Raw genomic sequence first — 16,320 nt, forward strand, 5'->3', positions numbered from 1 at the left:
AATTTGGGGAGGACAGATGATGGGCGGGGGGACGTTTTCCAGCGCTCACTGGAGAAGTTACAGGAGCAGCGGGGATGCCTGGGGGCTGCAGCACTTGCAGAGGGACGTGCCCGTAGGCTGAGGAGCGGCACCAGGCAACCGAAACGCGCCTTTGCCGGAGGGAGGGAGGGCGGGAAGAGAGGCAGTTTCGGGCAGCCGCGTCCCCCTCCCCTCTGAGCCCGGACAGCGGCGGGGGCGGCCCCGGGGAGCCGGCCCGGGGGAGGAGCGGAGCGGAGCCGAGCCGAGCCGAGCGGAGCCGCACGGCGCGCCCGCCCCGCCAGCCCGGCCGGCTCTGCGGGGAGGCGCTGCCCGAGCGGGGCCGCCCCCGCGCCTCTCCCGCCGCCGCCGGGACCACTGGGAACATGGATGGGCACGTCCTGGGATGGATCGTCCTCCTGTGGATCGCAGGTAGGGCCGCGGGCAGAGGCGCGGCTGGCCCCGACGTCCCCGCGCCGTGCCCAGCCCGCCGGGCTCCGCTGCTTTCCTGAGGGGGAAAACTGGGGAGGGGGCGTTTGGGGAGATGCTCCTGAGGGAGCCGGCGTGAGGCCGGGAGCTGCTCGGGGGCGTCCCGCGGTGCAGTTTGCGAGGACTTGGCGGAGAGGATTGGGAACGGGGGGCAGCCGGTGCCTGCCGGGGCTCGGGGCAGCTCCGGGCGGCCCTCGGCGCTTCCCTTCCCTCAGCGGCCCGGCGGCGCTCGGAGGGAGCGCGCCCGTCCCGGGGAAGGGGCGGCCGGCCCGGGGGTGTCGGAGTGTCCTTGGCGAGAGGGATGGCGACGAACCCCCGGCTGGGAACAATTGCAGGAACTTCTCCTTCACCCCGTGTCCTGACCGCACACGCCGTCCAAACAGAGGTGTGAGAGGAGGGGGCTGCCCTGCCTCTGCTTCCAGAGGGGCAGAATTCCAGGGGGGCCTTCCCGGTGACGGTGCAGCTTCACCCAGGCCTTTGTCAGCCCGGTTGCCCCCCAGCCCAGCCCGCCGCTCGCCTCCCCTAAAGGTTGGGCAAGTCACCCCCAGGGCAGGGGGAGGGAGCCGGAGAGGCGAGCAGAGAGGGCTCAGTGATGGGGAGAGGGCAGGGGGGGCGAGCTGAAAAGGGGCTGGGTCTGAGAGCTGGGCAGCGAGAAGAGGGAAGGGGTTACAGCAGGGTGAGAGCGGCGGGGCAGCCGGGGAGAAAGAGAAAGCCGTGTCAGGTCAGGAGCAAGATCTGCCTCCGGTGAGCCGGTACAGCAGCCAGGCACAGGCAGGAGCAGCAGGATATAGGAAAAGCTGCAGTAGGATGACTTAGCCAGGCAGGATGAAAGAAGAAAAACAGACACACTTGGGTTAAGTGGCATATATTTCCCACTGTCACCTGTGTATCCCACAAAAGACCTCAGCCTCTTCCCTCTTCCTATTCAGATTTAGGATTCACAAGCAGTAAATTCGGCTTTTAGTCATAACACCTCTCTCCCACCAGCCACCCACCCCTTTCCTTGCGTTTTCACTCTGAGTCATCCTCAACACCGGTGCCTGCCTACTGCTCCCTTCCAGGGTTTCACGGCCTCATCTGGGGCTTCAGCAGCTTCCAGCTCATTCTCCCTCCCTTCTCTCCCTTCGTCCTTCCCTGCCATTTGGCTGCTTCCAAATGTATCCCGCTTCATTGAGTTGGTCCGGAGCGGCAGCGCACCCACAATGCCCCTCCTTTCCTACTAGCCACAGTGGTGTGCTGATAAATAGCCTCCAAGCACCCATGACATTACATTCCTCCCTCTTTCTGAAGAGCTTCTTTATCTGCACATGTCAGGCTAATCAGGACTTTTTTTATCAAGCTAAAAGACCGGGCTGTTGACACTTTTCTCCTTCCACTGAGGGCAGTTCGCGATTCCTGGCGGCGAGCAGTGTTTGGAGCATGCAGGGTCAATGCAGAGAGGTACCGCTGCAGTGGGGAGACCTTCCAGTTTCCTCCAGCCCTGTGGTTTGGAGACAGGGCTGCGTGCAGCTGGTGCTGTGGAGAGCTGGCAGGCACAGGCTTCCGGCAGGCAACAGGTTACCCATGGCTGTGTGCTGAGGGATGGAGGCACTCCGTGCTCCCTGCTCCCCTCCAGCCTCCCGCCGCTGCTGCCCAGCCATAAATCAGGTGCTGCTGTCCTTTTGCACAGCCGACAGAAGGCAAATAAGCAAAGGTGTGTGAGTGTGTGCGTGTGTGTGCACAGAAAAGGAGGAGGGGGCTAGCTAGCAAACATGGATTCGAGATTTTCCTCTCCCCAGTGGCTGTGCGAAGGAATGAAAGGTCTGCGCCGAGGTAAGGAGCCCTAATCCAGCCAGAGTGGTACACTCCACTCTGGGGAACAGGAGTGGGGGTTGGGAGGTGGAGGGGCCAGGGGACAGCGTGCAGGATGGGGAAGAAGCAGGGAGACAAAAGGGACCAGAAAGAGAAGGCTCTCGTTCCCTTCCCTCCCCTCCTCCCTCCTCGAGGTGGGCTGAGAAATTTCTAATCAGCACTTTCAGTCCCTTTCCTCCCAGCAGCAATTCCTCTCTGTGCTTTGTTTGTCTTTAATTTTTGCCTCTTGCGTTTATCTTTTGTTTGGTTTTGCGCATTGTGAGTTCTTAGGGCAATTTCAGAAAATCCTGTGTGAGGCACAATGGATTTGGTTTGGCTTCTCCCCCTCCTGTCCTGCTCTCCCACGTGCCTGAAGCGAGTGTTTTAATAACAACAGCAAATGGATGAAGAGCGGGTCGTTCTTTATTCCTTCCTGTGAGGTCACACGGGTTAAGATATGTGTGGAACTGTGCTCTCATTCTATAAAAAGAAGACGAAATTTGCCAAGCATCCTCAGTCCCTGTGTAAAGCCTGTTCTTGTAAATTACCAAGTGCAGCTTGATTCTGGAATGAATCCTCCCCTTGTGTTTACCATTTTCTTATTAATGCTGTAATTTCTAATGCATTTGAAACAAGAGCATAGTGCTGTGCTGGCTACTGAACTTCAGTTTTAGTACAGAACAAGCAGATCAAATTTTTCCTGCCTCACAACTTGGACCAAGCTTGGAAAAATCACAATTAGAAGACTGTCCATGTTAAAATGAGATCTTTTCTCTCTGATAAGTGCTTTTCCACCAGTAATTCAGCACTCAGTCCCTGTATACTGTTGCTGTACCTGTTCTTTCCCAGTCACAGTTCAGGAGGGCAGGCAGAGGGGGCATGCTGAAGCACAGTTGTGTCTTTGCTGTTTTTGGCCAGCTGACCACACTTCTTGGGAAGGCAGGGAAATGGTTGGACTCTTTTACTGGTCCTGATTTAAAGTGTTCATCTGACTTCCCTTGCCTGGCTTCACAGAGCATAGCAGTGTAGGATAACTGGGAAGAAATCTCGTGTTTTTCTTACTTTGTATTCCTGTGAGGTCACCTTGAGTGAGACTGGCAGCAGTGGAAATCCCAATGCCATCCCCAGGACGGGTATTATGGCTTGGTGTTACAAGGCTTGGAGGGATTCTTCACATTTCTTTTGCTTTGCTCTCAGGCTTCTGATGAGTGATAATTCCGGGAATGATTTCTGGGATGCTGAACCAGGTCTAGATCAGGAGGCATCTGACAACTGTAACAGGTTTCAGACAGCAGTAAGACAGGGTGGGTTTGATCTGGTGGGCAGAGATAATTCACCTGAAAGCATCCAGGGTAACTTTTGTGAATGTGTGAAAGGGGCTGTGGTACGGGAGTGTAAGGAGCACAGGGAAGCTGATGAAGAGAGTGAAGTGAGGGGCAGGGGGTGCCTGGGGAGAGCACCACAGAGAATGGGGAAGGGCAAGGAATAGTCCAATGCCTGCTGCAGTCATTCTGCACAGCCTGGGCTGTCCTACATGGAGTGCTTTTGTGTTGGGGGGGCTCTGCTGTGAGTGCTGCCTGTGCAAGGCCACGCTCTTCTGCAGCTGCTTTGGGTTTTCCCCTTTCCAGGTTAAGTAGCTGGAGAGCTGAAATTCTTGGTTTGCTGTGGAGCTGTTGAATACAGAGCCATGCTTTCACCTCAGCTGCAGCTGACTTGTTCAGGCATTGGTTTCTTGCTTCCAAAAAAAGTTGACAATTAGTGGTCACGTTGCTGAGAACACAAGTCTGATAGGAACCAGACCAAGACATCCAATTAATTTCCCATAAGCACTGGACACAGTCTGATGGTGATGGCTTTTGCTGATAAATTGCATGGATTGGATTTAGTCCAACATGAGTAGGCCAGAACCTGTACAATACAATCTCAGTGATCCCACTGGCTCTCCATTCATCTGTTTAGGCATCTCTTTGTAATTTCTGACTTTCTGGTCTCAAAGCCCAGATCTTGCCCTTCCTGATTCAAGCTTGATCCACATATGAAAGTATAAATGGTGTGCCAGTATTCAGCAGTGGGGGAGAGAGCACTTTGAAATGATGCAGAGTATCCGAGGTGCCAAAACCGACGATACTTTTGCCCAACAGTTAATTTTATTTGGGATGTGGTATAAGCTACCCTAAGGGCACTGTCTCTTACCAGGCAATGGATGCTTTTCTGCCAAAGCCCTGAGGTTAAAGTCTAGGAATAGCTTTTCTGAGGTGCCTGGTTCAGGACCCAGTGATTTCCATTCTGCTGTGTGCACAGCTGCCACTCCTGTCAATAAAGGTACATGAAAATTTGAAATTTTTGTAGTTTCATAGAATCAGCTGTACTACCTCAGACAAGCAGTAGCATGAGCCAAATAATTGCAAAGAAAGAGATGAGATGCACGAACAGATAGGGAGACCCATGTGACCTGAAGAATAATGTGTGCTGCCTTCCTTCTCTTGGACTCCAGTCTGGTGTGCTCCAGAAGGATGCAGCCTGAGACATGTTCCACTGAACCACAGAATTTGGCCTTGCCATTACTTCCAGGATTTAGTGCTTCAGATCAATTTTATTCTAACCACGTGATATTTAAGGTCTCGTCCAACCCAAGCCATTCTGTGATGCTATTCCTAGAGGCTGTGTAGTGAAGTTAAATCTTCCTGGGGCTCGTTTCATCTCGGGGAGGCATAGGCTTCTCTGGAGGTCAATGGCAAAGCAGAAGCCTCAGTTATCACCTCTCAATTGCTGTCTCTCTTGCTCGGGGAAGTGGCTTAGGAAGATCAGGCTCACCAGGCTCAAACCCGCCCTTACAAATATCCCCTCTGTAATCGCTTCCTGGAATTTTCTTTAATCACCAGTGAAATGTATTAGTGGTAGCTTGTGTGGAGTGTTGATTGCATAGTTTGAATGCATAATCTGAGGATAGTTCAGGGAAGGAATCAGAGCAAGGAGACAAATGCACACTGCCAATTCAAACAGACAAACCCCATACAATTATATTTCGGAAGTGTGATTATTTTTAAGCTCTTTCTCCGGGAGTCTGTGTGTGTGTATATATTTGTACAGACACACAAAATCATGGATTCTTTTTATTTTCTAAGAGAAAGGATAACTGTGTTTATAAGATGCAATTGATTAATATTTTCAGACCTTTTTCTTTGGGTTTAGGAGAGCAAGAAGAGAGGAAAGAGAACAGTCATGTAGTCATGAGATTCCCAGGAGCTGGATTTTATTCTTGTCGAACTTGAAACATTGTGAAATTCACAATGAACAGGTTCCTTCTCTAGAGTGCAGGAATTGCATTTCCATCATGACTTTGAAGTAAAGGCTAATTTTGCTCTGTCTGCATCAGTCAAAACATAGCACAACACAATTCAGTTTCTTTTTAGTCCTAGTTGTATTAAACTAGACAGAGATACCATGGTGCTGTCACTAAGCTTCTCATGATTTTTCACATATTTCACTCTTTTTTTTCTCTGCTCTGTTAACAACTCGGAATTCTTCCCTCTGATACATCTGAGGCTTTTCTTGTCTTGGCTACACTGCATTTTGAGGTCAGCAGTTTCTTCTTGGAGGTGAGGAAGTCCTGTAATTCCCATGCCTGGACATAACTGATCAGTGTAAAGCCACCATCTTGTCTTCAGGCAGTCAAACATCCTGGTGGCCTTTAGGGTGGACACTCTTACAGCAGTGACATACTGCACGAATCAATTCCAGTAATTCTTTTTTGGCAGAGGAAATAACAGGTGTATAATTTCCCAATTCAGCCATATGTAATTATATATAATTTGACTTAAATAGATCTAAAGTTTTCTCTGCTCCACTCTCCCAATCTGAGGCACTCTGTTGCTCTTAAATGCTATTCCTGGACGGAATCTGAAAATAATACTTAAGAAGTTAATAAAGAGCTTGGGGTAGGATGTAGAACGTGCCAGATAATTTTCTGCACATCTCCAAAATACTTTTTGGTAGAAAAAGAATTTCTGTATTTTCCCAAAAGCTGCTTTTCTTTTCTTGATATAGACATTCACATGGGGGTAGGGTGGGGAAAGTTAGTCAGATGAGAATTTGCTAAAGCTCAGCTAATCATTTATTAAAGCAGTCTCTGGCTTGCCAAACTCATTAATCTCATTAACAGGGAAGGAGGGCTGTGGTGCATGGCTAGCTGAGGGCACTGTGTTTTCCAAGCAGTGTACTTGGTTCACAAGGGAAAGATTTAAATATTCAGTGTGTCACTGTTTTATGCCTGAAGCTGAGGTAACGTGATGAGTCACTTGATCAGCTCATGCCACATCCTGGCTGTGGCCTCACACTCTGAGGGGTCCTGGAGCTGCCAGGCACTGGCCTGACATGGACCCATTGGGCTTTCAAGGTGTTCTTCATGTTTCTTGCACTCAGATGCAACCCAGAAAGTATGAATCTCTGGAGAGGATTGGGCATCACCACTTGGTTCACCTTGAGAAGCAAGTGCTGGCGTTCCCTTGGTGCCACATGGTCCCTGGGTAAAGGAAGCCTGGCAGAAATGTCCCAGCTGCGCCTTCCTGAATAATCTCTCTGCCTGTGTCTCAGGAAAGTGCAGGAGCTGCCTCATTCCCTGCCTGTCCTGTGGGAGACCTCAGCTGTGCTTGGTGGTACTCTGGAGAGCAGCCACATCAGTGTTTGGATTTGGGTCCAGGCACTTCTGGCAAAACTGATAACCTGCTGTGCAACTTCCACATGGCACAAGCACAATGTGCATGGTGTCCTGCATTCATTATGTGCATAACTAACACAGCATTTCTGTGCAAGTGCCAGGTCAAACCCTGTCTAGATTAGTAAAACTCTGTTAGTAGCAGTGACCACCTTGCCTCTCTGCAATTAGCTTTCCCCTGGGTTCTGTCCATGCTGTGTTTTCCATTTCCAGCTGGGATTTATAGACTTCATTGTGCTCTGCAGTTCACTGCAGACAGTGTATCACTGCAGACAGTGATAACTTGTTGAATTTAATATTCACTGTTTTATCAGCCTCTTCACTTCCCTTTGGTTCTGAATCCTGATCATGCAGTCTCTGCTCACTCTTGCTTTTCAGGTCTGCAGCTGTCTCCAGCTTGACCTTGTCTCTTCATGCCTGCTGTTATACAGTTGATGCATTTATTGCTCTCTGTCTGCTTCAAGCTCCAGTGCTTTAGTCTGTGCCTTCCCCCCCTCCCCATCTAAAGATATCTCCTGTCATTTCACTTTCTTTTGCCAATTTCCATCTCCTTTTCATCTCTGCGTTCTGGAGTGGGTGGGTTATTTTTGCTGACTCCATTTCCTCTCTTCTCTACATCATTTCTGAATCTCCTGCAACCTGACTGCAGCCCTTTGTACTTATTTTGACCTGGGCTGAGACACCTTCTCCAGCTTCTTCCAACTGAATATGAGCTTCCTGATTGTCATCTTGCTCATCATTCTGCTTCCTATATTTGCCCTGATACTTTATCTTTACTCTTTTTTCTTCTTTCTTGCATTTTCCCTTTTCTTCTGCTTATTGATATCAGGAAGTCTTTCTTTGTCCTCAGTGTTTTTATTGCTCACTAAGCTTCCCCAAGTCCACCAGTCCCTTCTGCAGATGTTGTGTAGACTTTCTCTTCTGCTTTGTTGTCTTGAATGTTTCCTTGTTTTTCTTATTTTTCCCTGTTTCCCTGTGTATTACTTCTTTTCCACCTGCTCTGGGTGAGGGGTGTGGTATCACCAACATTTTCCATACTGAACCTGATTCCCTTTTCCTGGTGTTGTGTGAGTGCTCCCAGACATCGCTGCCTGCAGCACAAGGAGGGAAGCCACAAAGGGCTCATGGGGGAGTTTTGGCCATATCCCTGTGGGTGGATGGAGTGCCTCACTCTCTAGAAGGCTGACATTGCTCACTGATTCTCCCTCAGCTGCACAAGGGTCTAACAGCAGTCCCCTGCATCTTCTCTGGGGCCTTGATGCATCAGGTCCAGGCTGCAGCTCCCTTGTCAGCTGCTAGATAAACATTACATGTTGAGATCCCTCTCCTCCCTGGGAAAACTTCAGGATTTGGGCCCTTTTTCTCCACACCTCCCACATGGAGCAGTTTGTCTCAGTGGTTCTTGCCAGCCCTGGGAAGAGCTGTGTGATCCGCTCCTTTGTGCATCTCTGGAGTTTGGCAGAGCAGGCAGCACTAGCTGGGCACCAGTGCAGAATGTGCTGGTCCAGGCACTGTGTGTTGCCTGACTTGTAAAGAGGAGGTGTGGTGCCACTGAAATGGGGAGAGAGGTGACTTGTGCAGTGGGATTGTCATGAATTCAGGATCTGGCCCCTTGGCTGACCTGCTGTACAAGTGGAGCATGGCCATCCCTAAAATACCTCTTCCTTATGTTTGAACTTGCTCCAGAAGCTGTGAATCATCACACCATTTTGTTAGGGCTTCCATAGCATAAGGAACACAATTTGAGCCTTCAGCCCTATCATGCTGTGTTTTTCTTTGTGACTGTAAGCTATGAAAAAGCAAACTTATTTCTGCTGCCGGCATCCGTGCTTACATACGTTGAGGAGTGTTGCTCCCTAGCACCTGAAACAGATGGACAGTTTTATGTATGTGAGGAGAATAATGCTGGGATAAAATGCAGTAGCTCCCTCTTCAAGCAGTGCCAAGGCATATGATACTCATGTTTTTGTCTTCTAGCTGAGGTGGAAGGGTTGCAGGTCACTGTGCCTGAGAAGAAGAAGGTGGCCATGTTATTCCAGCCTGCTCTGCTTCGCTGCCATTTCTCTACTTCTTCCACCCAGCCAGCTGTGGTACAGTGGAGGTACAAATCCTACTGCCAGGACAGGATGGGAGAAGCTCTGGGAATGGTGACTTCTGGTTTGCAAACAATGAGCAAGAGGAACCTGGACTGGGATCCCTACCTGGACTGTGTGGACAGCAGGAGGACAGTCCGTGTCGTGGCCTCCAAGCAGGGATCTGCCATCACCATAGGAGACTTCTACAAGGAAAGAGATGTCAGCATTGTCCATGGTAACTCTCCTACCCCAGGGATGCTTAGTGGGGGCTGGAATGGACCCTCAGCACTTTGGGACACTGGAGTCTGGCAGAAATTGTTCACTTGACTCCCTCAGAAAAGGCTGTGGGAAGAGATGTCTGTATGTCAGACATTTAGGATTCAGCCAACCAGTCCTAGATCCAAAGATAATTTCCTTTGGCACTTCCCTTAAATTAACTCTAGGTCTTCAAAAACAGTATCCTTTTTTCCCTTCCATGAAGTGGAAGCTTTTTATTCCTGACTTCTGCATATTGCTGTGTATATAGATTTTCCTTAGCAAAGGGGTGGCAGCAAGAGATACAAATTCAGTCTCTGCAGAATAGGTTTTTCTTCCTTGCAAATGCCACTGCTGTTTTCTTAGTTCTGAAATACCAAGCTTATCCTACACCTCATGTTTGCTCAGCCACAGACTTACCCTGTCATGAACCTGAACTCACACAGCCTTGGGCAGAGTGGAAGGAAGAGATTTCTGTGGGGTGAAGTCAGGTTGGGTGGAGATGAGGGATGGCAGGGTCCTTAAACATTTTTGTCTGGAAGGCTGTGTGAGCGACCTTGTCCCTCCAAAGTACAAAGTGTCTGATTGACCAGGGAGACCACCTAGCCAGAAGTGGAGACTCGTTGGTGTGGAGGGAATGTGATCAGCCTCACAAGAGGGAGTGTTTTCCTTTGTCTCTGTGTAACCTGTTCACAAATGGCTGAGGTGCTGTGAGGAGACACTGTCTAAGCTCTTCTTTCATGACAGGAATAGTGTGGGACCCATGCCCTAGGTGACAGGAAGGACAGACAGACATTAGTGACCCCTTGTGCTCTTGGCACTTGCAGGGTGAGCTGCCTCTGCAGCATTGTCTGTTTTCCCAGCTACAGCCAGAAGTCCTGACCTGTTGTTTTTTCCTGAAAACTGTGATATTCTGGATGAGGTTAAACCTTCTTCTTAGAAAGGAAATGAAATGGATTTGGGGCACAGAGATGGATCCAGTGCATTCTTCCTGTAAGTGTTGGAGGGAAAACCTGACTTTTCTTTTTTGCCTTCCAGATGCAGACCTGCAAATTGGGAAGTTGATGTGGGGAGACAGTGGCCTCTATTACTGCCTTATTATCACACCAGATGATGTGGAGGGCAAGAATGAAGAATCAGTGGAGCTGCTTGTGCTTGGTGAGGCCTCTTGTCGGGCTGCTTTTCCAGCAGATACCTGATGCATCTTTCCTCCTGCTCTCTTGCTGTCTCTCCATCCCCATGTACTGTATTACTATGGGTGTAAGAGCTATGTAAAACAGTCCCTGCAGTGCTGTCACCATTGCCTTGCACCTTGTGCAGTCATTCACACCTAGGCAAAGTGGGTGGCAAATGCTACCAAACCAGAATAGTAATGTTTACACCCACACTGCTCACACATTACACAGGCGTAAATGACTGCAGAGAGTGCGGGGCTATGGAAAGGCAGAACCCTTGTTTTTAAGGGATAAAACAAATAACTTGCAGCAAAATGAACACTTGAGACAGAGTCTTTTATCAGCAGACACCCAGAAGACATCAGGTCCTGTGATTTTTGCAGTCCTCATCCCACTCTGCTGACCTGTGAGGCTGTCAAGAAGCGCTGTGTTGAACATGTCAGTTTGGGAGATTTTTTTGTGTGCCTGATAACACTTGTCCAGTTAGAGGTGCAGTTTCACAGTCATCCTAACCTGGTCTGACCTGGTGCTGCCACTAACAGGACCTGCCCTCTCTGTGGTGTGTGTGCTTGGCTCTGCTTCTGTTAAGTTCCCTTGAGCAGGGTGCTGAGCAGGATCAGTTTCTCCCTGTTTGCATGGTTTGCTTTCAGTGGTGGCTTCCGTGATAGAGCTTAATGTAAAGGTCAGAAAAGCAGCCATTCCAGCTAGAGGAGAAAAGCAGAGTGGAATGGGCCTTTCAGGGACTTTTGTTGACATGCCTGGAGCCAGCTGTAGTACTTCAACTCTAGATGCCTCAGGAGAGCAAGCTGAGTTTTTCTCAGCTTACCTTAAGACCTCACCATGGCTCTTGTGTGTACAGATTTTGCATCTTGTGATGGAAATATTAAAAAGCTTGGGTTGATAGTGTGTAGGTGATCTGTGGAGGTGTACAGTAGACCATGTCAAGCATTCCCTTGATCTCCTACCAAAGGTCAGAGTTTAATTGGTGTTTATATTTGGAGCTGTAGTTATCATCACCAGGTAAACCAGACTGAATGGGTGAGTGGCTGTCACAGTGCCATTGCCTCTCCTCACCCCTTTAATGTCAGCCAAACAATGGACAGTTGGAGTGGAAGGTCAGAGAGTGGAAGGTCAGTCTGGTCACTCCAGAGAACAGTGTCACACTCCTGTGTAAATCCACAGTGTGACATCTGTGTATCATCTGCCACTTGGTGACAGGCCCAGGACCAGCCTGTGTGAGTTCAGGTGAGGTTATCTCTGCCAGGTGGCAGTGGTAGCTCTTAAAATCCTTTCCTGAAGTCCTGTGTCTCTGCAGTGATGAGCTGCTGAATTTTTGTCCCTTTTTCACCTTCCTGTCTAGGATTTGGTGTCTTCCTCTTGTATATCTACAACTGTGCTCAGACACCAGTGATGAAACAGTACCATGGTAACAGGAAAAATTGGTTTTTCAGTGTGTGCAGAGGGCTGTGGGGAGAAAACGCAGAAATCCCTTCCTCTGGAGCTGGCTTGATGTCTCTGCCCCCAGTTCATTGTGGTTATGTTGGGGGACACGTGGTTTAGGCTACATCACCCTTGACCACATCTGCATTTCTGTTCCACCCCTGGGGCTGACCTTGCACTCCATGCAGCTCTCTGCCAAGTTTGGCAGCAGCATGAGAGCAGACTTGTCGTGGGCTTCCTTCTGCCTCATGCTGTTAGGCAGCTTCTGTATATTGCTTTTCCTGGGCAGAGGCAACATTCCAGCTTTTGGTGCAATCCGGGATTACCTGCCTGTTTTCCTCCTTCCCCCTCTTCCCCTTCCCACTTTTTTCTTTTCCTTCTCCTTCTGCCTTTGCTGTTACTTTTTTCTTTGTTTTCCTTTATCTCTCCCTATTGATGGCTAAAGGATGAAACAGCCAGTGATGAAAATACTGTTTCTTAATATTCTGCATATTCTGGGATATTTTTTGTTCCCATTGCTTGGAGGGAGACACTGAATACAGATGTAGGTTGCAGCAATTTTACAGTCCTAGAGGACATGTGATAAAAGGGTTTTGTTTGCTGTTCTGCTGCTCTTTGGGTGGAACCCAGATTCCCTGTTAGAGTGTTTGGAGCAGCAGAGGGATGGTGTGTGAGAGATGCCATGATTCCCAGAGCACATTGCTGTTTGCTCCCTGCTGACAGTGGTCTCTCAGATACAATTTACATTGCTTATTTTGGGGTTGCTGCATGATTTCAGCATAAATTAGAATTCTGAATAGAGCAGAGGTTCTATCCGCTCATGTTATCCTTGGGGTGACAGAAAAATCAGAATGGAAAAGGAAATAAAAAAATATCCCTTCAAGTGGTTTCATATTAATGCCAGGATAAAAGGGCAGTTTAATACCATGTTGAAACCATGAAAGGACTGAGAAGCAAAAATGGTAGATATCATACTAATAGCATCAATAAATTAATGGAAGTTTGTTTAGCTAGAAGTGCAGGGGCCTGCTATTATACAGTGAATCATACCATGAAAAATTGATCAAAAGGCACTTTATCACGACTTAGAGCAAAATCTAAAACCTGGGCAAATTACAGCATTTCCTTTTTTCCTAGGAAAGCAATCACAGAGACCTTCAGTGGCCTCTTGAGTAGCCAGGGAGCCTGGGTCATGGTGGGATTGCAAGTTGGGTTTTGTTACCTGGATGTGTCATGTTGACACTCAGAGCTGCTGGTCAGCATCAGAGAATCCCATGTGCTGTCCTCATGTCACGCCTGTTTCAGAAAAGCATACAAGCATTTATTTATATCCATTTGTGCTCAGCAAAGCTGATAGGATTTGTAAAGCATACCTGATGTTAGGCATGTGTTTATTATGTACTTTGCTGAAAAGACCATTCAGTATCTTCTGTTTAGTCAGGGACTTTAACCCTCTCTAAGGGAATCAATGCAGGTGAGGGAAGAGGAGTGGCAACCTCTGTCTCAGAAACACAGGAGATTGGGATGGTGAACCTCTTCTAGAGTAAGGAGAGAATTTAAATAAAAAATACATATTTATTATATTTTAAAAATGTACTTGAGACCTTATTATTCTTTGCAACTGTCTGAAAGGAGGTTGTAGCAAGGTTGGGCCTCATCCTCAAGCTCTGTTGGGAGGGGTTTCAGGTTGGACATCAGAAGGAATTTTGTCACATAAAGGTTGGTTAAACATGGGAATGGGCTGCCCAGGGAGGTGTTGAAGTCACTGTCTCTGAGGTGGTTAAGAAAAGACTGGATGTGGCACTCAGTTCCATGGTCTGGTGGTGTTTGATCACAGGTTGGGCTCGAAGATCTCAGAGGTCTTCCAACTACAAGACTCTCTGATTCTCTGATATATGTGCATTTTGATGGCATTTGGAATCTCCAAACAGGATGTAGTGTGGTGGAAGCTGTATGAACTCTGCTTCTGCTGCAGACTAGTGCAGAACTTAGCAATTCCACAGCAGGAATCAAGTGAATCTCCCTGCACTCATGTGTTTTATTAGAAAAGGAGAACCTTTGCTGACATTACAGCTGCATTAATGAATCCCTTTGAAACTTTATACATTTTAATTTTTAAACTTTTTAATGTGATTGAATCTAAAAGGCTCAATCCTAACTTGATGAAAGTCTACATTGCTGTTGTAGTAGCTGGCAGCTAATGTCCTGCTTCTTGAAACACAGGCAGTGCTATTAATCATATTGTTATTTGTAGCCCCTGTGTATTGCTTTTTTATATGAGAATGTCAATGGGCTTCAGTGAAGTAATTCATTGCAGCCTTTCTGAAGGGAGCTGCACGTGTGCCAGTGCAGGGATGCAGCGTGCCTGGAGTAACCTTCAAACCAGAGCCACGGGGCAGTGGCAGTGTCATCCTGGCTTCGTGTCACCAGCTCACACATGGAGGCAGTCCAGCTTCATTGCATGGCCTTGCATACAGCCCAATAAGCCTTCCCAAGAGCCGGAATTCACTAACCAGGTGCAGGGACCTATGGAAGCTGCTACACTGCTCCCTTCCCAAGCTGGAAGAGCTAAAGAGCAGTGCCTGAACGTACGGCTCAGCACAGCTGGGCACCCTGGAACTCATAGGTCTGTGCAAGCTCGGTGATGTTTGCATTCTGAGATTTTACATAGCTTAGACATGCTTCACAAAACAGTGACTCCATTCCCTGGGAGGTTCTGGAAGAGGCTAGAAAGTACTCCACTAATTCCAGTTGTTGGTTTGATGCTTTGCTTAGTGATCTGTGCACTTTGCTAGACAGATATTGCCAGCTTTCTTTTCCATCCAATTCAGCAGCTAATTTTACATAAACTGTGTATCAGTAAAATATTATTTTATGGTGAATCATAGAATCATTATGGTTGGAGAAGACCTTCAGTGTCACCGAGTTCAACCTTTGATTGATGACTACCACCTCAACTAAACCGTAGCACTAAGTGCCACATCCTGTTGTTTCTTGAACGCTTCCAGGGATGATGACTCCACCACTTCCCTGGGCAGCCCATTCCAGTGCTTAACCACCCTTTCAGTGACAGAATTCTTCTGATGTCCAACCTGAAGCTGTCCTGGCACAGCTTGAGGCCATTTCTTATCATTTTGTCGCTTCTTCCTTGGGAGTGGAGTTCAACCCATCTTTCCACACCCTCCTTTCAGGTAGTTGTAGAGAGTGGTAAGGTCCCCCCTGAGTCTCCCTTTTCTTCAGGTTAAACACCCTCAGCCACTCCTGATCAGATTTGTGCTCCAGGCCCTTCCCGAGCTCCGTTCCCTTCTCTGGACTCACTCCAGCCCCTCAGTGCCTTTCTCAGAGGGGCCCAAACATAAACACTGGACTTGATGGGCCTCACAGCACAGGGCAATCACTGCCCTGCTCCTGCTGGCCACACTGTTCCTGATCCAAACCAGGATGCCATTGGCCTCCTTGCCCACCTGGGCATGCTCTGGCTGATGTTCAGCTGCTGTTGATCAGCTCTCCAGGTCCTCTTTCATTGCAGTTTTCCAGCCACTCTTCCCCAGCCTGTGGCTGGAAAATGCTGTGGGAAACATTCTCAAAGGCTTTATTAAGTCCAGGAAGACACATCCAGAGTCTTTCTCTCATCCTCTGGGTGGGTCACCTCGTCATAAAAGGAGATCAGCTTGGTCAAGGAGGACTTGCCTTTCCTAAACCCATGCTGGATCCTTCTGATCCTCTAGTTGTCCTGTATGTGCTGTGTTTTATTCCATAACCTTCCCAAGCACCAAGGTCAGTCTGACAGACCTGAAATTCCCCAAGTAAGAAGCTGAAGCTTCTCCCATTGTTATGCTTTAAATAACAACAATTGGCACTTGAGGTTTGTGTTAATTTCTGGAGACAGCTGGCAAATAACATCGGTAAGCTGACATTTTCTGCTGTTTATATAACCAGCCAGTATCCATGTAGGCTAAACCCAAAATTTAAAAAGTCTCACACCCATAGTAATAGTAGTAAAGAATGTAAAGTAAAGAATGTAGATACATATCCACACAGCATATTGTACAGTAATTAATGTGCTAATAGAGACATGTGTTGACTTTCAGTGGGGATAAATCTCCACTGGGACACGTTTGTATGGTGTGCAATGCTAATAAGGCAGTTCTTACTCAGCAAAATGACTCAATAGCTGGTATAAATATAGCCAGGTTTGGAGTCTCTTCTATGCCAGGAGAGACTGTATAATGAAATTTGACATGATTTCGGAGATTGAAAAGTTCTTGGCAGAATTTTCCCTTATATGATGTTGGTTTTAGGATTTTGCTCTGATTTGCTGAAGAGC

At 48.1% G+C, this 16,320-nt stretch overlaps 1 protein-coding gene across 3 annotated transcripts in view; it reads left to right on the top strand.

Moving 5' to 3' along the window:
- Positions 1–321: 321 nt before the first annotated feature.
- The window catches only part of ILDR2 (immunoglobulin like domain containing receptor 2), a 38,782-nt gene continuing 22,783 nt past the window's right edge, over positions 322–16,320 (top strand). For all 3 annotated transcript variants that reach the window (XM_054270493.1, XM_054270494.1, XM_054270492.1), the window contains exons 1-3: positions 322–447; positions 9,026–9,358; positions 10,417–10,536. In XM_054270493.1, the coding sequence (XP_054126468.1) occupies positions 402–447; positions 9,026–9,358; positions 10,417–10,536 (499 nt within the window). In that variant the 5' untranslated portion in view covers positions 322–401. The remainder of the gene's footprint in view (positions 448–9,025; positions 9,359–10,416; positions 10,537–16,320) is intronic.

This window comes from Melozone crissalis, unplaced genomic scaffold, assembly GCF_028551555.1.
Source record: "Melozone crissalis strain CALT ecotype California unplaced genomic scaffold, PUWL_Pcris_2 ptg000009l_1, whole genome shotgun sequence".
Classification (NCBI taxonomy): domain Eukaryota; kingdom Metazoa; phylum Chordata; class Aves; order Passeriformes; family Passerellidae; genus Melozone; species Melozone crissalis.